Source organism: Dermacentor andersoni, chromosome 4 (genome assembly GCF_023375885.2).
Source record: "Dermacentor andersoni chromosome 4, qqDerAnde1_hic_scaffold, whole genome shotgun sequence".
Classification (NCBI taxonomy): domain Eukaryota; kingdom Metazoa; phylum Arthropoda; class Arachnida; order Ixodida; family Ixodidae; genus Dermacentor; species Dermacentor andersoni.
Genome location: NC_092817.1, coordinates 120,046,138 through 120,072,581, shown reverse-complemented (window position 1 = coordinate 120,072,581; position 26,444 = coordinate 120,046,138). Strand labels below are relative to the sequence as shown.

The 26,444-nt window shown below is 47.8% G+C and overlaps 1 protein-coding gene across 1 annotated transcript in view; it reads right to left on the bottom strand.

Annotated features, from left to right (window-relative positions):
• Positions 1–8,347, bottom strand: part of LOC126537538 (hillarin-like) — a 50,538-nt gene extending 42,191 nt beyond the window's left edge. Inside the window, exon 1 of the mRNA XM_050184633.2 lies at positions 7,874–8,347. Coding sequence (XP_050040590.2) covers positions 7,874–8,155 — 282 coding nt within the window. The 5' untranslated portion in view covers positions 8,156–8,347. The remainder of the gene's footprint in view (positions 1–7,873) is intronic.
• Between the last annotated feature and the right edge of the window lie 18,097 nt (positions 8,348–26,444).

The window sequence follows — 26,444 nt, the reverse complement described above, 5'->3', positions numbered from 1 at the left end:
TACGAAAACAGTTCCGTTTTCTTTTTTTTTTTTGTCACAGAGACTAGAAATGTGATAATGAATGTGCTTTTCGTATCGTGTTTCCATAAACGTGAAGCGATGTCACATGGCACGCATGTGTTGCCGATGGGATTGTCTTTACAATGGAACATGACACTTAAGCATAGACAGGGCGCGGCGCTTGTGCATGTGTGTAGTGTTCCTTGACACAAAGTGCAACGTCGGCGAAATTTTCAAGATGTTCTGATGGTGTATCTGTCTTTACAGGTTCTACGCTGCCGCAGCGAGGCCAAAGGCGAAATATATACTCACCAGAGACCGCAGGCATCATAAACCGACTGAGAGTTGATATACAAAGGCATCGCAAGTCAGCGAAGTTAAAGAGCTGCCGACAGATTGCCACGAGGGAAGCACTAGAGAAGTTGATGTACCATGGGGGCCCACAGTTCTCCCAACTCTTGGAGTGTCAGGTGACGCTCCATTATAGCATCAGGAAGGGAAGGAAATCGATAAATGGTATCCCGAGCACGTTGGTGTGGTCGCGCAGTTGTGCGGTGTGTCCACTGTACTGAAAGATAAGCTAAACAGGAGTGTGCTACAAGAAATATTTTGCTCTAATAAGTGTCGCGAAGGCCTGCTGCAGCAGTTCTGTTGTGCGTGACTTATGCTTCACATAAATGACTTCAATCTGGATCTCAAAAAACCATGAGAGAAAACCCGCTGCAGAAAGAAAGCTCCAAAAGCTTGCAAATTAAGAAACATTTTCTTACTGATATTTTATTCTTTGTATAATTCCGATCGCTCATACTGCGGTCTCCTGATTACCTATCCTTAGAAAATATTTCGGCATATTTTAGTATTTGCCTAAACATCGTGCAACGTATTTTTTCTGCAGACAGTCACTGCTCCCACACTTGCGCCCTCGCATCAAAGATTATTAAGTTTATTTCAGTAGAGTTGTGCGAGTACTAACGTTGCTCAGCACTTTTGACTTCAGTGGTTCCACTATTATAGCAAAAGTGGAAGGGGGGAAGGCTCCTTTAGGCAACGTCAACGAATAATCTTAATAATCAAGGAAAGCGTGCTGTGCCAGAAACGAGTGTTCTAGAAAAGTTTAAATGCTTTCGCCTCCCTATTGTGTCGACACCAAAATTCTCATGACGGATGGCCTCCAGCCAAAGATGAAATTCGTAACATAGCTCTAACACCTATCCTATGCTTTAAACAAGTGGCACGAAACTGCGCCTATAGGTTCTGTTAAAGAAAGTGTGTAATGTACATTCAGCGTATTAGAGGAAGGTCTTGAAAACATTCAAAAGAGAATTGTTCTGAACAGGTTGCCCTGATGCATCGAATGCAGCCGAATTGCGTTGTTTTAGCAAATATGTCTCTAGGTCCCGAAACTACGCGTTCAGAAAGACCTTAGTGCATCACTCTGTCCTTGCCCAACCTCTACTGACGATCAACTGCCGGTTGACGCATGCCTCTCCTGCATTTACTGTTTTTAAAGAGAAAAGAGAAATAGCGCTATTTGTTGTTATTGTCTTGGAACTGGGCCATTTATACCTAGATGAAATTGAATAAACGATGCGCATTACAACTCTTAAGAAACATCTGCAGTATGCTCGCGAGCAATTTCGCATTGATATCTTGTTCGTAATGTTACAGATCTGAATGAATCTCTAGTGGTCTTACGTGTTGTATCGCGAAACAAAACCACATATGAAAAAAGACTATAGACATTTTCAATATAGTTTGCTTGATATTTATCGGCACATTAGCACAAAGAGAGCTATGCAGAAAATTGACTAGGTATAGCATGTTGTTTGGACTAGCAAGTATACCCATCCTATGGAATAAAAAAGGAAGTTTTTAGTACTGCTGTGCAAAAAATGTGGATGTGCTGTCCTTGATAATGTTTTTAATATTCCCACATAACTGTTGCGACAAAAATTGCTTTGGTAGAGTTGTGTTGTGCACATCAAACAAACACAGCCTCTGTAGCAATCTCCTGCCTATGAGAAATTGTAGGGAGCTGTCGTACTTATGTATGATCGTAGTACAGAACGCGTTGATTTGTACTTGAATGAATTAATGTGTGTTGTTTAGTGCCGAAAGGGCCAGGAAGAGCCCCATGCAAGTGTTCGCGTTTTCGCAGTGGAATGATGAGCTCTATGAAGTTTATGTGACGTGATTGTAAAGGGGCCTAAAATAGTCGCTGTAGAGTGCGTAAAATCTACGTGTAATACGATTATGGCGATGACTAATGACGTGTACTATGAGCCTTAAAGTGCACTGCGAAAAAATGATATGATGCACAAAACATGCCAGATGCAAAAATTGCCTACGTCACTACGGCCTTACCAGAGCCCTTGAAAGAAGGGCCTGGAGGCATGTGCTGTACAATACTAATATCACAGCGACATCCTTTGAAGAGAGGCAACGCTACAAATGTACGGGGCTGATAACATGTAAGATCACATCTCTCAGGAAACCTAGGACTGTGTTGGTATTAAAAAAAAACGGTTCTGGACCGAGAAACATTTCAGGGTGAAGAGGAATATGTTGCCGGTATGCTAGGGGAAAATGTCCCTTTCTCTCGGCTTCGGCCTCCCGACACACCAGGAGGATATGGAGGACGGTCAGCCTCTCCCCGCATCTACCACAGCTTGGAGGTTCATTTCCATTAAGTAGAAAATTATGGGTACCGCATGTGTATCCTATTCTGAGACGACAGAATAGGACATCTGTTCGGCATGAGTTTGTTGCGGAGAGCCAGAAACCTAACTGTGGCTTTATAATGTGCAGCTTATTCTTTGTTTCCGTGTCCCACAAGCATTGCCAGTGGTTTCGCAGTTTCCTTCGTAAGAAAGCCCTCAGATCTGGGGCAGGGACAGCAGTGGTGGCTTCAATAGCTTGCGATGCAATTGAAGTGGCCATTCCATCCCCCAGAACATTACCCTCGATGCCCCTATGGCCCGGCACCCAGCATATAACGACATGCTGGTTGGATATATATGTTGTAAACAGGACGGAATAGAGTTCATTAAGTATTGGATTGTTGTGTTTACAGAGTGATCTCAATGCCTTCACGACGCTTAGGGAGTCTGTATATATAACTGCTTATTGGAGCTTTGATCTCCTTATATGCTTCACAGCTGACAATAGTGCGTATGCCTAGGTCGTAAAGATACTTGTTTCCGGATGTAGTATATCGGATTCCAAGAAAGATTGAACGACGGCGGCATAGGACACCCCGGCATGTGACTTCGATGCGTCTGTGTAGATGCGCCGTACAGGAGTGCTTGTACTGGAGTTCTAGAAAATGCATTTGGATTTCGACCTCTGGTGCGTTCTTAGTAACTTCTAGGGAGTATATGTCACATTCTACCAGCTGCCCCTCCTAAGGAGGTGACAGCTTGGTTGGATGCATTAAGCGATGCTCTAGGAGTGTAACATACATTTCATCGCTGAGCTCCCTCACAAGCAGCGAGAAATGCTGTCTTACAGAGGGACGATTACGCCACATCGTTATATCATCATATATAGTTAATGGCATTAAAACATGGATGTTCATAATTAGAGTGTATTTTGAGCAAATATGTGAGGCTGATGTAAGCTATCTGTAGATGGAGTGACCATTCATTTGATTCCGCGTGTAAGCTTTCAATAGGGCTTGCCCTGAAGGCGCCAGTGGCTAAGCGGATACCTAGAAGGTGGACAGGGTCTAGCATCTTTAGCGTGCTTGGAGCGGCAGAGTTGCGGCAGGGTTATATGCGACGGCACTATAGTCCAATCGTGATTGAATTAGGCTCTTATAAAGATTCATCAAGCACTCCCTGTTGCTACTCCATGTTGATGATAAGCAAAACGTGAACAAGGTGAATGCAGGAGCCAACGTTTCGACAAGTGAACTTGTCTTCTTCAAGGCGACGTATGCTTTCCTCGCCACAGTATATATAGGTCGGGTTCTTCTCGCAATTCCTCGCAATCAATCCCCACGCGCACGCTCCTGAAGTTTACATATCGCTCCTTAGGTTAGTTCTCACGCTCAACTATATCGAATTCGATTCTATACACTACCTGCAAATTTTCGGCACTAGCATGGGTACGACATTCGCTCCCACGTGTGCGAACATTTTCATGGGACAGCTTGAAGCAGACCTGCTGAAATCCTACCCTTTAAAACCCCACACCTATCTTCGTTACATTGACGACATATTTATAATATGGGAACATGGCACAAGCACCTTAACCGACTTAATTAGCCATTTCAATCGCTTTCACCCGAGTATTAAATTTACTGCTCACCACTCTCCTAGTCAGATCAACTTCCTGGACACGACGGTCTACATAGAAAACGGAAAACTGAGAACGACACTTTACCGGAAGCCTACAGATAGCCAGCAATATTTAGACTACAACAGTCATCACCCGCGACATTGCAAGCAAGGAATTTTTGTCGGACAAGCGAAACGTATAAGAAGAATCTGCAGCGAAGACCACGATTACATCCACCACCTAAATGACCTTAAATCAACGCTAGCAGAAGGGAACTATCCCCAAGTTGCTCTCGATAGAGCTTATGATGTCGCGTCAAGATTGTCGGAATTGGCGAAGAGACAGCCCACATTAGAATCTGACAGACCGCCGGCCTTTATAACAAAATATTCTAATGCACTCCCAAACATAAACAACATCCTCTAAGAAAATACCACCCAATATTATCAAGTAACGAGCGTCTGCGAAAAGCGTTCCCGGATGTACCCAGGGTTACCTATCGCCGAAACAAGAACTTTAAAGACAAAAGTCAGCCAACAGCATTCCCCCGTAATAAAAGCATGTTGTCACCCTAGGTGCAATACCTGCAGGCACCTTCAAAGTGACATTAAAATTAAAAGCACCACAAATAGTTATACACATGAAGTCAAATCTAGCTTCACTTGTACAAGTTCGGATGTGATTTATATGCTTGAATGTTCCTTCTGTAAGAAAGAATATATCGGTGAAACAGGACAATCAATGAACGTCAGATTAAACGGACATCGCGCGGACACAGCTAAAAAGCTTCCCAAAGCCGTCGCCGAGCATTTCAACCAACCAGGTCATAACTTTGATGAACTTAAACTCTACATCTTACAGTCAAATTTCCGTTCTGAACGGGAAAGAAAATACAGAGAATCATACCTTAGCCATAAGTTCAAGACATTGCAACCCATAGGCATAAACGTTTCAAAGGGAGCTTTAGAATCTATTCGCTATGCTAAACTTCAAGCTATAGGCAACAACACTTAGTTTGATTTCTTGGTGTATCCCCCGCCCCCCCCCCTTTTTTTTTCCTTTCCTTTCCTTTTTTTTTTTTTGTCAGCCGGCGTGTCAGACGCCCTTGACGCGCCGGCTAACGCGCGTGCGTTGACAGACCGGAGTGGGGGAGGGAGGGGGGGTGCCCTGGCTTTGACCTTGCACACAGCGTTCCTTTACTCTCAATTCGACACGCTAACACATTTTCCCTCGTTTCCGCATCCTCCTGCCTCACACCCTCTCCCCTTTAGAAGAACCCCATCTATATATACTGCGGCGAGGAAAGCATACGTCGCCTTGAAGAAGACAAGTCCACTTGTGGAAACGTTGGCTCCTGCATTCACCTTGTTCACGTTTTGCTCATCGTCTTGAATTTCCATCTCCCGCATTCCCCGTCTTTACTCCATGTTGAGTGGGACAGTATGTTCAGTAAGTTCATTGTTTTTAGGCATTTTTCTTTAAGATATATGATGTTTGGAATGAAAGTAAGCCTGGAGTCAAGTACAATACCTAGAACTTTATGCTCTTTGTTGACAGGTATTTGCTGTTCACACAGTTATACACAAGTTCTGGTACCAGGCCTCTCTTTTTTGTAAAAACAATACAAGTGCTTTTGTGGGGGTTGATTTTAAATCCGTTTTTGTCTGGCCACTTGGTCACCTTGTTCAAGCCATGCTGTACCTGTCTCTCGCATACTGCGAAGTTACAGGACTTGAAGCCTACTTGAAACTCGTCCAAGTAGACGGAATAAAAATGACCGGTGGTAGTGAAGCACGAAGTGTAGTCATCTTAACAATAAAGAGTGTTCAGCTGAGTGCACCTCCCTGGGGTACACCAGTTTCCTGCATGAATGGACGTGTCAATACATTCCCGATTTTTACGCGGAATGTACGATTAGACAGATAGCTTTCTATTAGGTTTAGCATATTGCCACGGATGCCCATTATGGACCAGTGTCTCAAGATTAGGATATAACCAATGTTGGTTATTTCACACAAGGTTAACCCTAGCTGCCTGGAGGATCAGAAATTCAGAAGTGAGAAGAAGACAGGAAAAATTGAAAGTGATAGAAAAAGACGAATATTGAAGAGGAGGATAGTAAAAAGCAACTACCTATTTGACCCGGGTAGGTCAGTCCGCAGGTGTCGTCTACGTGAAGCTGAGGTCAAAGGGGTGTGTTGGCTTCACCGAGAGGCCTTAAAGGTCCAAACACTCCGCATTGGCTAAACCCTCAGGATCCCTTTTTTCCCGGACACGGCTAAGCCGCGCACGGTTGGACGCGGGAGGGTCCAACTCTCGTGTGCGCGGGTACGTGGTGTTGCAAGCACCAAACGCCCGCTGTCGCTGACGCCCCTGCGGGGGACCATTTGTACTGCCTAATCAGATACTCGGCTCTACATTATTGTATTGTGTATTGAATGCCTTGCTGTGTGATAGGTTGCTAATAAAATCAGTGAATAAACCACACTTTTCTGCCTACTTATGTTTAGCCAAAAGAAAATAGCCGCGTGGCATGCGTGCATTTTGAACACAAAGATATGTTTTCACACAGATGCGTTACACATATGTTGTAAGGAAATGAAATTAGAAGCCCAAGGGTGTTGAAAACAAAATCTGGATGAGGAAGACACCGTGATAAAGTTAATGCAAGCGGTGTTGGCTTCCGTTGGCACCTGCAGAGGAAGTCGTGTGCTCGTAGAGCGTATAGCGGACGACAAGCGGCACGGCGTTTCCCCCTCGCGCATCAACGAAACCGTTGCCATGGAAGCAGGCTTCATTTTTTTTGCCTCTCGGAGCTTGGCCTACCAAGCACCAGGGAAGAAATTGGCGCTCGTGGCGCAATTGCCGTTTACCTGGCAGGGGGGGGGGGGGGGGGGGGTGAGGGGTATATCAGCTGACCTAGCCCATGACGGCACCACCTAAAATGGCTGTTTTTATGTGCAGGCCTGCTGTAGATGTGTAACGTTAGACTTCATTAATAGATATCCGTGTGATAACATCAATCACTGTCGCTCACATCCTATGGAACCCATTTCTGCTTCCTCCTGATGAAAATTTGCCCATGCCCCACGTGGACAAGTCGATAGCACAACGCATTTATTGTGCCTTTCATCAAGATTTATTTGCTCACACCAATTCATGTTATTTCTTAGGCTTCCAACATACCGAATCACTGGAAGTTGGCTGAAACGTCTGCATGAATATCGGGAGAAGTGCCACACAGAACCTATTGCAAGCCAAGCACACCAGACTAAACCCGGCTGCTGCAACACCACCACTTGCAGTAGCAATGTATATATAGTCCACTCAGGCCTTATGACCTTTGTAGGTGTAAGCCGGGCACGTAATAATAATAGTAAGATGTGTAATAGTAATGTGTAATAATAGTAAGAGAGACGTACAGTAACAGTGGCTTGAGTCTGTATCAGTGAAAAAGTCAACGCTCAAAAACATTTCATTCCGCATAGGTCCCAGTTAGTAAGTGAAACATTCTTGCAACTATGTTCCACTTACTTCTGGGAGCCTACGTAAGGCGAGATTAACGGTGAACACGCTTGGATGCGCCGAGTACCTGCAGAGCGATCCTGTCGACCTCCTGGAAGACGGCCATGGAAGGGATCATCTCGCGCTTCTTGCAGGGTGGCGGCCGTGCGGCGTACTCGGGCGCCTCGTCGGTCACCGGGTCGTTGACGGTCTGCACTCCGGTGTCCCGCCTGCTCGCGGCCCGAACCGTGACGCCCGTTGCCGTCCTGCGCGTGCGCGGCCTCGTCTTGGGCCGGGGCTCGGCGTCCATGTCCTCGAGGATCTGAGCGATCCCGTCGCTCAGGCCGCCGCTCTCCGCGGCCCCGATCATCTTCTCGATGTGCGTCAGCGGCGACGACAGCTCCTCGTCGGACAGCACCTGCCGGCCAAGGGTCAATTTCACACTGTTGGGAAAAACTCGTAGGATGGTTACGAGTGTGCCAAGCGAATGTTAAAAGCCTTGTTTGTGGTGTGGGCTAGTGCGCTTTCGCTCCCTGTCCCAAGCTCACTGAATCGCTCGAGGGTCTCAAGGTCTTGCTTCTTCCATGACACTTCAGTGTAAAGGGCGTTTCGCAGCGTTTTAACGCGTTCTCGTTTAAACTACTACGCTCCTCTCCGATGCTCGAGCGCTCGCCGGCTTTCTATAAGCATGCAAAGGTGCAGCCTAAGGCAGTACGATGGGGAAGGCAGGGCGATGAAAGAATGAGGACAGTGCGTGACGATAAATGTGGGATGACGATGGCGGGATGACGACTGTATGACGACGATTGTCGTGTGGCTTCTATCGTCTGTGCCCTCATTGCTTCGCCACTATTCTGCTCACGAAGGTCCGACAGATGAAACTGCAGGAGGTGAAAAGCTGGGTGAGTTGGAATTGATGCATTCTTTGAATCAGCACAGAAAATGACGGCAGCACAAAAAGAAAGGATGCAGGAGGAGCGCTGTCTATGAGCTGAAGTTTGCTAAAAACTTGTGACGTAATGACATGCGCACGCAGATGGTGCCTTTCTTCTTTGCGTTTTGTTTTTAACAAACGTGAGTTGTTAGACAACGCTAGTCCTGTACGTGTTCTTCCTTTTCATATTGCTGCCATTTTCCGCGATGGTACAAAAAAGGGGCGCATAAAAGATTTTTAACGGGCATACGTCAAGAACAGCCTCGGCTCAGAGCGAACACCTTGTAATTTCTTCCAAGATCTTTGAAATGCAATCGAAAATTGTCAGTAACTGTTACTGTGCACTTCTAGGTTTTATCAATCTTTTAATGACTCTTAAACGACTAGTCTCTGTACACAAGGTGAACTCCCTGTCTTCAGCATTATTACTTCCGTTCTGCTGCTTGTGAAAGTTTTTTTTATATATAGGTTTACAAACGTATATTTTACTAAGCTTCGGGATGCCTTCGGATGCACCACCCTGGCTCCTAAAGCACGTTGGAAATTATTTAATTAATTTGGGGTTTAGGATTTTAGCATCCACATTTAAGTTCTCCTGTATCAACACATGCGCTATACTTGCTATCTGCATGTTTGAACCCACTGCCCCTATTCGCCTTACTCGGCGGATGTTTGGGACAAGGCTTCTGCACACAAGCCTTTTAAAACATCAAATATGTATAACCAAAACATTTTTGTTGGGAGCCCTTCTCCTTCTAACGCAAATTTTCCGTACCCGACCAGGCGAGATGTTTGCAAACCTGCGATTTCATAAGTCCATAGGTGGCTAGGGCAACTAACAACTACAGCTGGAGGCAGAATAGCTTGAAACAAGTCTGATGTACGGCTCGAACTAGATGCGATCCGGCCACGGCAGCCCTTAAATCTTTAAAGGCTTCGCTGAAACCGCTAAAGAATGTTTTGTTATTGAAGTTCGCTTCGACGGTGCAAGCGAAATAAGGCTAGAAAGGGAGGAACAATCGAGGTTGGTCACAAGTGCTTAACGTTGTTCCTATTTGTTGTTTCTTGGCATGTTGACCTTTTTTCTCCGTATTTGTACACATCTGCAGATCTTATATGCAGTCTTTATTGTAATCTTATTATAGTGTTGATTTCTAAATCTGCACGTCTTATTTTTCAGCCAAAATCTACGCGCATTCATTAAGAATCGTATAATGATGCTTTTCGTTTATGCCCCCTCCTCCAACTTTGTTCATGGATCCGTTACTCGATCCTTCTGTCACTTCAGCTCCCCGTGTTCCTATTTCATTTTGTAACCACCTTAGTCCGTTCCTCGCTCGTAGAGGCGCACTAAATGCGCACGCGAACGTGCACTCCTCGGTTTCTCCGCGCACCTCGTGCTGTCCTCCTCCGGCAGCGTTAGCTGCGGGCGCCCTGCTCACTGGATCGGTCTGCGACTCGATGTCCGTGGTGCGCGAGGGTCGCGCAGCCCCGCTCGCATCGGGAGGTAGCCCCATCGGCTGATGCTGCAGGACGTCCCCGCGCGCCGCCGCCGCCGCCGCCGAACGTCGCTCCGTCTGCGTCCACCTGCAACGTGCAACAGCCACGTGACCAGCCGTGCTGCGCAGGCGCAGCAATCGCGCCGGCTCGCCGTCGGCTACCTCATGGCACATTCGAGCGCGAGGAAGCAGCCGTCTTCGACCCTTCCATCACGTCGGGCGTCATCTGGCATACGTACTGGCGGTGGGGGACTGGAGGAGAGAGAGAGAGAGCAGCAGCTATAGCACGGACTTCTGCTTTACCGTGCATAGGCCTAAAGTGCAGGCACGCGTCCTTGGCCCAGAAGCTGGGCTGACCCGGTGACTGCGCCACCTGGCAGAGTGGGCCGGTGATTGATCGCAAAGGAGTGAATGTGCCCTCAGCTCGGTCTCATTGCGGTGTCAGTGTTTCGTAAATGAGCTCGGGTTGCGGTGTTGCCTTCACCAACAGTCGGCCAGTTGATGCCTTAAGATACCTGTACCGGGATGGATGTGAAAGCTGTGAGATGGATGCAACAGCTGCATTGGCCTGGCGTAGAAGTCCCGAGGCAGGTCCTGGCGGTGTTCCACGAACACATGTCCCGGAGAGACAGATGGCCGGGCTAGTTGCTAATATGCAAAGCAGACTTGTAAAGAAATGATTTAGTTAATTAGCGGAAATTTTGTAATTCGCCAATTATGCATTTCGATTGCTTGTGCAAATTATATCCGCCTCTTAGGTAAATCCAGCTAAAAGGCTACAATTGTGCTATACGCCGCGGACGATTTTAAATAGTTCTCTTCGCGCTAAAAGACCTTATGTACAGGTATGAGGAATACTACAACAAGGAATTCAGGGAAAACGCGGGGAAAGCGGGGTATGGAAATTCAAGACGATGAGCAAAACGAGAAGAAGGTGAAAGCAGGAGCCAACGTTTCGACAAGTAGACTTCAAGTGGACAAGTGGAATTGAAGAAGGCAAGTCCACTTGTCGAAACGTTGGCTCCTGCTTTCACCTTGTTCTCGTTCTCTTCATCGTCTCGAACAAGGAATGTAGCTTAAGCCAACGTTTCGACAAAGGGATTTTGAGCTTCAGTCTTGTTTGTATTATATGTACAGGTACGTTGTTTAGCCAATGCGTATTCTTTCAAAGCGCATCGTGAGGAGGGCTAACGAGACGACGCGCACAGCAGGGATTTGCGCAGTTGCACTGAATTTGCGGCACCTCAGGGAAAATTCGTGCTCGCGTACGCCGAAACCCGCAGTACAAGTTTATACAAAGCGATGCTTCTTCAGGAAACTTTAAAACCGATTAACCTCGTTCTGCGGTTCGAACCTCGCCTGGCGGCACGGTACGAATCGATCGCTCGGCTACGCGTGCTACGAGCTCTGGGGAAACAATGTGATGTAAGCGTGCGCTTGCGAGCGCATCCCCCCCTACCGATACAATTAGCGGCGAAAAATGAGGGGGGCGGGGGGGGGGGGGGGGTGGAGGCGACCAGCGTTTACGTTGACCGCGCTACGTGAGGAGCGTTTTCATGGCGCGGCGCTCCCTCCCAACGCCTGAGAGGCGCCTCTTCATTACCTCCTTTCAAACGAAGCTGCGCACGGCCCTCTTTAGTATTCTCGGAGGCTGGTCAGCGTTAACGTTTACCGCCGTCGGCTCGTGCGCGCATAGTTCGCGTGGCCGACGCTAAACGCAACAGCCCGTGAGAAGGAGAGAGAGAGATGGAGGGACTCTGCACACACCGGTGCGCGCATTGGCATTGTTTTCGTCTTCCTGGAAATACGCCCGCCAAAAATAACGATAAAATAATTAAGTAAGCAGTCCCAAAAGAGAAAGTCACGCGTGAGATATGTGGTTGATTTGAAGTAGGGAAGCCGACACTCGTTGAGTTGGCCACAGGGTTTATCAGTCACTCCCGCGGGCTTATCGCTACCGCATGCGTAACTAGCTCGTTTGTATACGGGAAATCACCTCGTTCCTCTTCTTCGCATAGGAGGCGCTTTAATGAGACGCGCGGTTGATGAGGAACAGAAGCAGTGTAGAAGCCACTGGCTTTTGTGCGTGTGCGGTCCTGGTGTCATTTGTCTTCGAATTTATCCTGTCTTTTGATGGTCTAATGTGCTAAAACAAATTCGAATAGTTAACTCTCAACTAAGCACAATAAGCTAGCAATGATATTATGTCAAGTCAGTATAGCGGTATCGCCTGAGAGACGCTACTTCGGGAAATATGGCCGCGACACAAGAAGCGGACGCAGGTGATTAGGAGAAAGACATTCGGGGTAACTCGAACTAGACTGCTCTCAAGAGAGCCGAAGGAGTGTGAAGACAGAGGCGACCTTCATTCTGAGATGAGTTCCAAGTGTTCCAGAATGGGCTCGTAAAGTCGTCTCGCAAGGCCAATGGTGAAGCTTTGGAACATTAAACGAGCTTATAAAGGCCCTAGCTTCTGCAGAGTCGTATTTCTGACGCGCGTTGTGGTGACGGGCGTGTTCGCGATTTCGATGCCGCCTGCGATCTGCGCAGCGCCGTAGCAGCCAGCATTGTGCACCCATTTTAATGCTAACTGGTTCAAATTCATGTCAATTACAACTCGCATGAAATATGAATCAAAAGCCAACACACAAGAACATATAAGGGAAATGACCAAGCTGGTAACTGCCACCAGAAGAGTTATGATGCCACCTTCTTCCGTCCTATTTTATGCGAATGGGCCTGAATGAATCTATGAAAGAAAGAAAGGAAGGAAGGAATAAAGAAAGAAAGAAGGAAAGAAAGAAAGAAAGAAAGAGAAAGAAAGAAAGAAGGAAAGAAAGAATTAAAGTGTACGAAGAAAAAAAAAGAAAAAGAATATATCACTCCATTTCCGCATTGTTCATCAGGCTACATCATGCCATGGTATATATCCAACTTTATGTTGAAGAAATGTACCGTGCCTATTGCTCCCTGTTTCGGGCTTCTTTTCGAAATGTACTTTTATCAATTGCGCTACCACATGTCTGGTAAAAGGCAAACGTAATACTTGTTCACAAAGGTGATGAAAAAACAAAATCTTGTAACTAGTGGCCCATATCCCTGACGAGTGTAGCCTGCAAACACTTGAGCATGTTATCTATGCGCATTTAATGAGCGCCGAATAAAACAGCTTTTTCTGTACAACCAAGCATGGCTTTGGGGTTGGCCTTTCATGAGACACACAGCTAGTCGACCTCATGTGCACTCATAAAATTGCAGATTCAACTAATGCCAATAGCCAAATTGATTGTTTATTTCTAGAATTTGGGAAAGCATTTTACTCCGTGGGCCATGTTTTGTTACAGCAGAAGTTATCGCTCCTTACCTGCCGATTGCACTCCTTAATGGGATAGAGGCTTATTTGCGCGAGAGAGAACAACGGGTGCTGCTTAATGGTGAATGTTCGTCGTATTGTCGCGTGACGTCAGATGCCACAGAGGGTTCAGTGCTGGGGCCCCTGATGTTTCTGATTTTTATCAATGACTTTTCTGAACCCTTATCTAGCGCGGTTAGGCCTCATTCACAAAGCCGTAAAGCATTCCGTCGCGTCAACGGCAAGTAAAAAAAAATAAAAGAAACACGTAGAGCAGTCGCAACGGAGCAGTCTACGAATAGGCGACGGCGGTGGTGGCGTCGGTAGCGGCACAGTTTTGTGCAGTGCTGACTGACCGGTTCTATGTTCACCTAAACCTAGAGAAATGTAATCTATGTTATACATTGAATCTGTTGAATATTTTTTAAATAATTTTAAATCTGTTAAATAAACCACCGAAACGCACAGCTCAGTATTCGATGTGCTACACGGGGAGTGCGGATGTAAACAAAGCAGCAGCTGCTGCTGTTGCCAGCTTGAGCTTTGTAAAATGGCTGCATTTAGCGAGGGCTTCTTAATTTCTGATTGGTCCGTTTTGTAGGGAGGGGCTCCGTCACCGTGATGGCGACGGAAACGTATAACACCGCTCTATGTCGCCGGCGACTCGTTTTCGAGGAGAGAACGACTCGGAAACCCTCTCCCCTGACGAAAACCGGTGCCGTCACGTTGACGCGACGGAGAGTTTGACGGCTCTGTGAATGAGGCCTTAGATTTTATGCAGACGACTGCAACCTCTGGCCGAATTGCCCCCTGCCAGGCAGGCGATCTTCTTTTGCAGGAGGACCTAGATTCTGTAATGTCATGCTGCGCTACCTGGACGTGAGCTTCATCATTACAAAATGTAAGATTATGATGTTTACGAACAAAAAACAGCCTTTCTACAAGCTTAAGTATGTCGTGAGTGGCAGTGAACAAACAATTGTATCTGAATACATTTATTTATGTGTCGTCTATACTAACAACTTGTCCTGGAATGTGCATGTAGATAAGCTAGCGACAAAGGCAAGCCGCAGCTTAAACTTTTTGAAAACGTAACTTCAATCCATCTACAACTATGCTTAAAAAAAAACTTTACGTATGTCTACCGTTCGCCTCATGTTAGAATACGCATGCAGTACCTGGCACCCCTTCGCAAAGACTAATTTCGAGAAGTTGGCGCGGGTTCACTTAAGAGCAGCTCAGTAAATTTCAAATGACTATGACTTTTCTAAAAAATATTTCCAAATAAAAAAAGTTTGGCTGGTCCCCTCCTGATATTACGCAAAATTAATTGAGGCTTTCTTTGTTTCATAAGGTATATCACTCTAAAATATAAAATTTAAAAGAAAAGTACATAAAAGAACCTAATTATGTCTCCCCCAGGACAGGTCACCTGTTATAAGTCCGCAAATGTTCGTCTAGAATCAACATCTTTAGACGTTTTTTTTTTCTTTTTTTTCACGCAACATACATGACTGGATCTTCCTACCATGCATGATGTTGCTTTTTCGCCGTACTTCTCGTTTTCTACCGCCCTACAGAACCTCCTCCTATAAACTGTGCACTTAAAGTATATCCGCAGTGCATGGTTGGCTGGTATCTTTTATGTAGCTTAGTTGTTGGCAAACAGGAAAGTTCAGTGAAAGTGTCCTGCTGTCTGTATGGCGTTCTTTTGTCTTTATCAAGATGTATATGCATTGTTGTTTCTCCCCGCATACAATAATGCCCTAGGGGCGCTACAGGTACCCAAATAAACAAGTAAATAATCAAAACAGCTGCATCCTACGACACATCGTCAATGTTTGAGCACTTCATGTAGAGTTGCCGACGCCGATAGAATCAACCGAGCCACACCGACCTGTTGTTGCGGCCGCTTCCCGCCTGCACTCCGACGTCGCTGGTGGCCACGGTTCTGGGTGTCATGTCGATGTCCAGGTGGATGCGCTTGCCGAGCATCAGTATCCTCTGCTCGGTGTCCATCATGAGCATCTGCTGCTTGGACGCCGGCGTGCTCACGGTGACCGGGGTTCCGCCGCGGTTCGGCACGCCGCCCCCTTCCGTCGGAGCCACCAGCCTCGGGTCGGCGAAGCGTATGCCCTCGTTCGAGCCTCCGGGTGAAGCTCCGTTCTCGACGACGTCTTCGTCGGGGTACTCGTCGCCGAACGACGACAGGCCGTCCTCGTCGAAGTTCAAGTCTTCGTCGTAGTTGCCGCGGGTCATGCTGAACTGGATGTCGGTCTGGGTGACACGGTCGCGCTGTTCGTACCTGTTGTCCACCTGCGAGGGTTAAGAAAACGAAAGTTAGATAACCGAGTTTTCTATGCATACTTTCTTTGTTGGCTGCACGGTTGCCACATATTTAAAAGGAGGCGTGCAGGTATTCATCGTAAATAGGCTGCGTATGAGTGGCCTGCAGAACTTCTAGTCCATGATTAACCCTTCGTAATCTGACGGCTAATCTGTCTGTGTCCCGGCACCCTTGTAGAACTTACCCTCTTGTAGCCTTCCTCCCCGGACGCAGCCACAAGAGATGACGAGCATGCGCTCCTGGCTTTGGACCCCCACTTCACGGCATATTCCCCATATATCTTCATTGACGGGACTCAGCGATGGCGATGTGTGCCCTTACGCAATTGCAATTAGTGTAATCTTGTGGCGGATAGCTAAGTATTCATTAGAATTTTGTCTGAAATAATATTATCTTCAACTTTTGTAACTGAAAGTACGGAATTGCTTTCTGCGACGTCTGCCTGCTCTTTTTCTTAGAAAAAACAAGTGTAGCCCCTGTGGCGGACTTATTCTTACAAGAACCGCAATTTCATTTCACACCATTTACCTTACTTTTTTTTTTTTTTTGTAGTGATTATTCGATCCTCTTCTAAGTCAAGCATGGCTCTCCCGTCCCGTAGTGTTTTTCATAATCGCATTACCGCTGTACACCTTGGGCACTGAGCCGTGCTCAGTGCCCACGCAGAAGATAGTGCAGAAGATAGCGCCAATCTTTCCGCTTTTCGCACTAACAATCTCTCTACGCTAAGCATAAAATAAAGCGTGAAAGCACTACTGGAATAGACGAGATCACTTCACGTGCGTAATTCTGATTCGGAAGCGCAACGTGGCATTGCAAGTACGTTGTTCCTTTACGCTCAATGCCCAGCAATGCTCATGACAAACAAATACGCAACACTACAACTCGCCCCACAGTGGCGAAAGCGGGATCGCGAATATTCGTTCCAGCTCTTTTTTTTTATTTTATTACTTTGTCTATAGCAGCATCGATCGGTGTTGCTGGCGTTATGATCTCACAATAGCGTGACAACAGGTACTGTACGCAACACCCATACTATAGGTGTTCTCTCACGCATGCCGTGCGATGGAACGGGAAGCGGACTCTAGGAGACAAAACCACGAGGGGCTTGGAACTAGTATGGTCACCTACTTTTGGAAGTGTAAAGGTGTCAGATGCGTGCGGAATAAGGAAACACCTCTACATGGAGATTTCAGCACGAGTGAAAGGAGAAAGACTGCAGCCGGGGGCCAGATTTATTCAGAAGTCCTACAGTACGCCTCCAAAAACTTAGAACGCTTTGACCAGCAAACATTTTGACGTGCTCTTGTATAGAATTGTCACCAATATTGCCAGAACCCAGAGCCGAGACCCCCACGGGACTGCGGTATACTAAAACGCATCGCTGCATGTGGGAATGCTGAGACATTGATTAGCACGTCACGGTCCTTTCGCAAATAGCACTAGCTTATCTTGGATGACTCTGCGTGTGGAGTTTCACGACGATTCCTTTTTCCATGCGTAGCGAATGTACTCATCGCGATTGAGTCGTTGTTGGCTCTGCTTAAAAGCAAATGTATATCCGTCAAATAAAGCTCAGTCGGTCGTGGGGTGCTCGTCTTCTTTGTTTATTCTAAACGTCATCTGTCATGCGATTCAAAGCATTCTGCATTATAAACGACCAACTGCAGCTCCAACCAGGCGGTGCGGTACATTGTAATGTTATGTACATGTAATGTAATGTAATGTAATGGTAATGTAATGTAATGTTATGCAATGTACATCGTAATAGCAGTTATGGGTTCTCTGATGTATTGAAAAACTGGTGACGAATGTTGTGCGTAAGCGGAAGTAGGTTAATATCCGGAGCAGCTTTAAGTGCTGTCTCTTATCGACGTTGCACGTTGGAGGTGCTGCATTCAGATGGCAAGTCTGGCCGTAGGGTCGTATTTGTTACAGCGACATCAATATTGTTGTTCAAGTTGGCATGCATTGCATGGGCCATGGAGAGGACTTGGAACATTGTATAACCGTTAGCACTGTGATGCTTGAAGAATGCATTCTCTGTACGCGATTTCTATAGCTCTGGCTGTGATGCATTTGAGCAAGGCTTGAAAGATAATGGAACAGTCGTGCCAATGGTTTTGCATTGCTCTCGACAAAGCCCTGGTCTACAATCGTCTAGTAGTGTTCAGCACATTTGTTTCGGTATTGTCAATCCCATTATTGTACAACATATGTTCGCACAAGGCAAAGTTTACGGAAATATGGAGGCTTGAAGTGAATGACAATGGTATAACAAGCAATGTCGCTGGTATCAAGGTTTCGGCAAAACAAGTCGAGGACGTAGCGCTAGAAGTACCGCCTGTCCTCGTCTGTTCCATGTGTCCTTATGTAATTTATTCGCGCTTAGTCCTCCAGTCAACAAGTCGAGGAGAGAGAGATAAATCTTTATTGTGTCTTTGATCGACTAATACACCGGTCCCAATAGCACCCTCCTCTACGCCGACTTTTATGCCGAAGAGGTACGTCAGCTCCCCACGAACTGAACAGCCACTTCGGCCTCGTTCCCGATGGCATCACCAACAAGCTCCTGCGCCACTCAGATGACCCCTCCATCATTTACCTCACCGACACCATCAACGAAGTGTTGAAGAAAGGCGAGCTACCCAACGCCTGGAGGCTCACCCATGAGATCTTTACTCCCAAACCGGGCAAGGCAAGCCTAGCCTTGATCATATCCGCTCCACCTCGCTCACGTCGTGCGTGGGTATGGTGGCCGAACCCGAACACGTTGTCCTCAATAGGATCGGTTGATGCCTTGAGGATCACAAATGCCTTCCGCACAGCATGATTGGTTTCCGACCCGGGTTACCTGCACTAGACACCATGTTACTCCTAAAGCATTAGATTCTTGACCGCGGAAGTACACGGGACACCCGTGCCACACTCGGCCTCGATTTGGAAAAGGCTTTTGATAACATCGCGCACTCGTTCAGCCTAAAGGCGATCACAGACTTTGGGCTCGGGCGTCGGTTCTTTGACTTTGTCCGCTCCTTCCTTACCCGGCCCATGGCCGTCCTACGTGCAAGAGACCTTGTGTCGGAAGCAGTCAAGCTCGGACAGCGGGGCACCGCCCAGGGATCAGTCCCCTCGCCGACGCTTTTGAATCTCGCGATGATCAGGCTCTCCGAACGACTCTCGAAGACCGACGGGCTAAACCACACCATTTACGCGGACGACATAACCTTCTGGGCCTCCGCAGGGTTGGATGGCTTCATTGAATCCGCCCTGCAGGAAGCCGTCGATACCGCCGTGTCCTACCTCGAACACACAAATCTCAAGTGCTCCCGAACCAAGTCGGAACTGTTGCTGCATGTACTCGTCCAAACGCCAGGGCGCCAAGCCCAAGGAGTGAAAACCCCCGGCCGAACGCTAAATCACCCCTCGCACCCGGGACGGCAGTACCGTCCCGAAGGTAGACTCCATCAGGGTCTTGGGCATCATCATCGAGTCCCGCAGTACCAACACCGTAAGGGTGCAGAAGCTCGCGGCCAAAAGGGAGAACGCCATACGACTCATATGCAGAGTGGCTGACTATCACCACGGCCTGAAAGAAGACAACCTGCTACGTCTCGTACACGTGTTTGTTCTCTACCACTTCACCTACGTCGCTGCCATGCACAATTGGCTACGCACTGAGCGCAATACACTCAAAGCCCTAATTCAAAAGGTAGTGAAACGGGTCTTCAGATCACATGCACTTCCAGATAGAAACTCCTCGAGCTCGGTGTCCACAACACGCTAGAAGAGATCGGAGAGGCTCAGGAGCGAATGCAGGTGATCAGACTCACGGCCACCAAGGAGGGCCGCCACATTCTGGGTGGGCATGGCTTCTTCTCCACGATGAACAGGGATCCACCGAAGTTGACGCCGGTTCCCCGCCAAATCTGAGACTTCATCACGATCGCTCCTATTCCGTTAAACGTACATCCTGACCACAACAGAGGCAGGCGCCTTACCCGGGCAACCGCCCTTCTCTAGCGCATACACATGAAAGCGGACGATGTCACTTTCGTGGACCCCACCGCCTACCGCAAAAACCGAGCCTTCACCGCGGTCGTGGTCTGATTCACGCAGCGGACCCTCAACTCCGCCATGATCCTCACCCGAGACCCCGAGGTGGCGGGGCAAGTAGCCATACCCTTGGCCGTGCTCGACAGCAAACGGGAAGTGATCTACAGCGACTCCAGACCGGCCATCAAAGCCTTCGAACGTGGCGTCGTCTCCATCCAGGCGTCAAGCATCGTCCGTAGTGCGGAGCCGAGCACCGTCAACCACCACACTGTCATCTGCTTCCGCGCCCATCTCGGTCGGGTGTCGGCCGTCCCGCCTAACCTCAACGATATCGCCCACAACGCAGCGTGCGTACACATGCTCCCACACATGCTCTGGGGGTGTAGAAACGCTCTACCCGACTCTACCTCGGACAAGCGGGAGAAGTTCCTCAGAAGTTCACTATTCGCCGACCAGCAGGCCCGCGAAGCGGCCGCCAGGTCGGTCTAGACGTGGGAGACGCCCGTTATAAGCGCGTCCTGCAGGACCATGATAAAGTTTTCCACTCCAGTACTTTGGTATGCAAATGCGTTCTCTTGAATTAAACGAACTTGAATTAGATTGGCTTTTCATTCATTGGTTCGAATCCATTAAGAACCAATCCAATTCGAATTCTATTTCAATTTCAATGCTTGGATACAAAAGTGACAACTTCCGTGTCGAAAAATGCGATGCTATGGAATAAACTCTGCTTTGGCAAAGATATCTTATGTCACCAATAAAATGTTTTCTTGTCAGTCGGCAAGCGATGTGGTCCGTCGTACGCTAGAGACAGTCAATGTAATACTAGCAGAATCTATCTGACGATGACTGTTGACGCTAATGCGATTAGCATTCAAGCAATGTAGCAATACACCGCATTGCCACGGCTGAAATACGTCATGTGTGAGATGAGTACTCTAGTAGGGCTCCTTCCTCGCTCTTCGGATGGGATTGATGGATGGGTGGATGCGAGCGTCCCCTTTGAAACAGCGTGATGGGTTGTGCCACCAAGCTCTCCTTGTTATTTTGCCTAATGTATCACATGTCTTTTTCTTATTTATTTAAATGGATAAAGAATTTCCAGCATCAAATTTTCTGAACGATTACTTGGAACATTGTTTTCCTACGCCTCCATTGCTTGTGGTCTCCCTACTTTTCTGCCACTAAACCTCCTATCACCTTTTAGCGTCTGGACACACTGCGCCTTCCAGCGGCACGCAGAATACAAAAGTTAAGCAAATTCTGTTAATGCCTCAGGAAGAAATAATTAATTTGTTTTTTTTTTATTTGTGCTGCTTGCGTAAAGAACATTGCTTACCAACTGTCACGATTTTCCAATAGTCACGATGCAATGGCTGTGCGAAGACCACCTATTGAAAGTGTCGCAAGCGAAAGCTGGCTTCCGGATCGAAAGCCGCTCCTCGAGGCAGCTGTGTGAGGCGAAAACGGTCAAACAGCTTAGATGAAGCAAGCGGCATACCAATCGGTGTGCGAATCGCACCGGCAGGCTTTCGGCTCTCTCACACATTGAACACCTGTAGCATGATGGGAAGCGTATGTATTTAAGTGCTTCTGAGGTCTACTCTGGCGTGTACATTGTGGTATATCATGTCAAGAAGAAGACCACGGGAATACGAGCCATCTTTAATTTCATAAGACTGCGTGGAAGTACCGTAAGTACAGCAGTTTTGAATGGCCTCCCAAGATAACCGCACACTGTGGTCTGGGTAGTCTTCACTGTGCCTGGCGCGGCGTGATCACCTCGGCGAATGCAATGACGCATTGCGAATGACACTGCTTAACCGTTGACAAGAGGAACACTCAATCACGCGCTAGAATGCTTTGCAAAAGAATAGTTTGTCCTGCCGTGTACATACTCGCCATTGAATACTATGGAATAATATTCATGGAATAATACTCGGCATGGAAGTTGTGACTAAAGACGGTGGAAACCAAGGACAAATATTAGCGAATGCACAACGAAACAATGACATGGGAAACCGAGGGCGTGGAATGATATAAGCCATTGGTGACATTTAATCGCATAATGTTGAACACCATCTAGTAAAAGGGCCCTAAATCAATTTTCAATGGTAATGCACTCTTTAAAAACTACATTTTCATTCATTCGGCGAATGACCGTGTATTAATATAGGAGACAGTAAAGGCCAATGTTTCGCTTTTCTTCATTCTTAATTCTTAATTTCGCGCCAGGGCTTCAGCGCTGGTACGTCAGTGTGACGTCGTGGGATTAAAGCATGTTTTTGTGATTACCATCCTTTGGAAACTTCGCCTAGTTGGCGGTATGTTCGTCTGTACTTAACCTCTTTCAAGCCCACTTGAGTCATTCGGCATGTGCCACTGGATATGTGCCCTGTTCAATGAACCTCTTTCACGCCAACTTCGGTCGCTGCAGGTATGTGCCACTGTGAGGTATGCGCCGCTCTTCAATGAAAAGAAATTTGGAGAGCGCTTAAGCTTCGCCTTTAAGAGTTTAACGCGATAGCTCCCTCGCAACTGCAGCTTACGTAACCGTAATATTTTCTTGGAAACGCTAGTGACGAACACAATGCGCTAAGGCGAGCTTTCTGGGGCACGCCGATCCTACTGACGTATCTCAAACGGCATCTGAAGAAAGGGTTCGTGTATAATTTTCCGCGTAGCAGAATTATGTTTTCTCGTATATTCAAATTACAATTCAACGCTATCGTGTCTGGAGTTTGTGTGTAAGGCGTACTTTACGGATTTTCTGAGAGATGTTACTTTGAGAAACTCAATTAATATACTAACGCCTCTGCACCACGCGGAGGGCTTGCGCGGATCGGGATGCATGGCTCGGATGATTTTTTTTTTTTTATATGTACAACGTCGCGGCCGTCGACGCCGATACCGGATTTTCACCGACACGGAGCCCTTAACGCTATTGCGTTAAAGAATCTGGTGCCCTTCCACTCTGTGAAGAAGGACAACCAGCGAAGCTGCACCGGGATGGCTATATCGATAACTACATTGATTTATATGGTTATTGCTATATTGATTGAATGAAGACACATACGCGTAACTTCGCGGTTGTTATCGTCTTTATTTTGTCTCCTCCGCCACAATGACCATAGCTTTGTGGTGGCTGTGGTACACCGTGATCGGTAGTACTGCTGTGCCAGTCACGTTACTGGCAAAGATTAAATCTACACAAGACCGGCGACGCGTGGTCGGCACATTGACGTCCGTGTAGCACTCGATTCCAAACCGTTCCAAAGGAAGGATACTATCCACTTGCCGTCGGGGCGCGCTAGGTTGACGTTAAAATCGACGATTGGTGGGTACACTAATGTGCTTTATTATACTTTCCGACCCTCCAATGGCAGTGAGGGGGCACTATACATATATATATATATATATCATTTTACATGGATATTGCCCACAGATGACTAGTGCTTGGGCAACAGCGTTCATCCCTCCGGCGCATTGTTTTTGTCAACATCTCGGACACACTTTTTCTTCGCTGTAAAAAAAAAGTAAGAATAGTTGGTTTATCGGCCGTATATACTTGTAAACATTCGCTTGCTAACTAAATAACAAGCACGGTGTCACGCGCGCTCAGGTAAACATGAACGCACGTCACTCAATGACCGCGGAAACTCGCTGTCAAAACGCTGAAGTGAGGAAGCGCGGAAGCAGCAGCAAGCCAATTGACCTCCGTGCCGCCTCTCGCTTCAACGCGAACTAAGCATCGAAAGCACACGCATGCGAAGCTACCAGCACTCGACGCACTTTGCTCACACCGCATTTCGCTTTGAAGATATGGCACCCGCGCGGCCTCGCCGTTCGCAGCAGCCGCCGGAGTGAAACGCTCTTCTCCCCGGTGCCGCGCACGCGACGGAACTCGACGCGCTTCCTCCCCGCTTTCGTCCTTCGAACGAGCGCCAGATTGAGCCGCGGTCGTCGGGTGACCCTCCCAAGTTTCACTCGCACATACAGCATACGGCGCGCGGCGACGATGTTATCGTGCTTTGACTTTATGCAGAACATCACGGCGACGGCGACTACAGAAAGGCGTCTGGAGTGTCCATATAATTTCTGTCGCATTAACGATTCTTGAACATTTCTCCGGTACTGAGCGAAATCGAAGCCGCGTCGTATATATTCAGACACGCGCCAAGCGAGGTCTTTGCGGCGGCGCCAGTAGATGCACAGCTTGTGGGAAACGCGAGAAAGGAGCCTGGCTGCTGCCGTGTGACCTGCTGGCTGCTCTCATACACGACGCCTTCCGGCGGCGGCATTATACGGTGGGTCGCTGCATTGCTTCAATGCTAATCGCATTAACTTCCACAGTCATCCTGAGATGGCTTCCGCCAGGATTATTCTCAAATTCGGTCCGTTTCAGTACAAGAAAGGCTATCGAAACTTGGCATAGATTAAGTCAACGCTCTTTGGAACGCAAAGTAGACCTTCTTACCTGCAAATAATTCACTAGAACGGAATAGACACTGTAAACATCCATGACGTCACGCCAAGTTAGCTGGGTAACTTCTAGTAGACGTCCGCAGCATATTTAGTTTTATTGTGACAGCAATTATACGGACGCTCGAGGCGCATTTATGCCAACGACGCCGCCCCTGTCTGGCTGTGGGGCTATCGACGGCGCATGCGCGACCCGTGCACGGAAGCTTACATGGTTTTCAGAGACGGGCCGTCGATCTCAACGTATACCACGCCTGCAACGCCATCGGCGACGGGCTCCTCGTGCCACCAGAGTTGCGAGACGTCAGAGACAGCTGCCAGTGCGCTGTTACTTGCGCCCCCAGCAACAGTTCCCTCGCATGCTGCGTCGCGCCAACGTGTCGCACCCGCATGTTGTTAGAACACCGCCCGAGTAATTCGAGACCAACGCTAAGTCATGCGATCGCTGCCAATGCTTCGCCCTTCAAGCGATACTGCACGTTTCTTTTTCTTTTCTTCTTTATTGGGGGGCGGGGGGGAGAGGGGGGTTCGACACCGCTTACCACGCCTCCTCATTCGGTAAAAGTGGTCGCTTTCAGAGTCGCAGAGAGTTGCAGTATTTTACTATAATAGCGCAACACAATATTCTTGCTTCGTAGCCGTTTAGCAGCCGATGTGTGCTGTTGAACACATCGTATCACCAACGACTGGCAGCACTAACGAAGTACACATGTCCGCCCAATAACGATTTCTCGTCGTCGTCAGCGCAAACAATGCAACTCACCTGCACCTGGGCGTCTACCAGTCGCTCAGCGACTGCCGTTGGAGTGGAGCGCTTGGACGCGTCCTGTGACCAGCGCACCTGGGCGCCGAAACCTCGCTTGGACTGCGACGAAGGATCGGCGGCGGCGTGCACTTTGCTCACCCCGCAGCCCATCGTGCGCAACACCTGAAACACAAGCAGGCGCACTGTTATGCACGCCTCGTTTCTCGCTGGAAGCGGTTCGCATTGCGTCAAGTATGTATGCCCGTGCAACGAACGCTCTAGGAAGGCTGTGCCGTGCCGTGCCGCAGCGCAGTCGTGTGTTGCGATCACCCATTGTTTCAAGCTTAGAAGCATGCGCTCGATGTCCCGTCGTTAATTATGTGCAGCACAGTGGATTCGCTGCGCGTAACAAGCGTACCAGTAAGCCGCGCATTGTTTCAAGCTTAGAAGCATGCGCTCAATGTCCCGTCGTTAATTACGTGCAGCGCAGTGGATGCGCTGCGCGTAACGAGTGTACCAGTAAGCCGCACGTGGCAGCCACATGCCCCCGTTCTTCTTGTTACAATCCCCATTCGTGTCGCCACTCGCATGACTAGCGGAAGAAAAGAAAGAAAAATTGCTGACACTCTTTGCTTTAGCGTTGGTTCCTGACGCTGAAAATTTCACTCCTGCTGCTTAGAATACAATAAAATGGAAAAGCGCTACAACTGAGACTGATTTTAGAAGTGAAAGAAAAGTGTTTCAATAAAATTTGTGTTTGGTATGTCTCCTCGCTGGTTTGCCATGAAGGTGAAATTGCACAATAAAGCATTAATAGACCATGTGAACTGTCCCCCATAATTAGGCAGCGCTGGTTGCGCCCAGACATAGTACAGTGCGCAGAACCCCCCAAGCAGACTGTGGGCGCATCGGTATACTGGGCACAGCGGGTGATGCAATTTGTTTGCGCCTTTAAAAGCCATATCGAGTATTTCTCCATTCGATTTCCGGCACCCTTCTCCTATTGCCCCTGTGCACATCACAGTATGACTGCATTACAATATAAAAATTTTATCAAATCCAACGAGTTCGAATCTATATAAACGTAAGCTTTGTGTGATTACAGAAAGAGCGGAAACAGTACACACATGCACGCACGCATGCACGCACGCACACACATACAGAAGCGCGGGGGCGCACAAATTATAGCGAGCCTTTTGTTAAGCGGAGTTGCTGACTACGTGCACGACTGACGCTTTGAACGC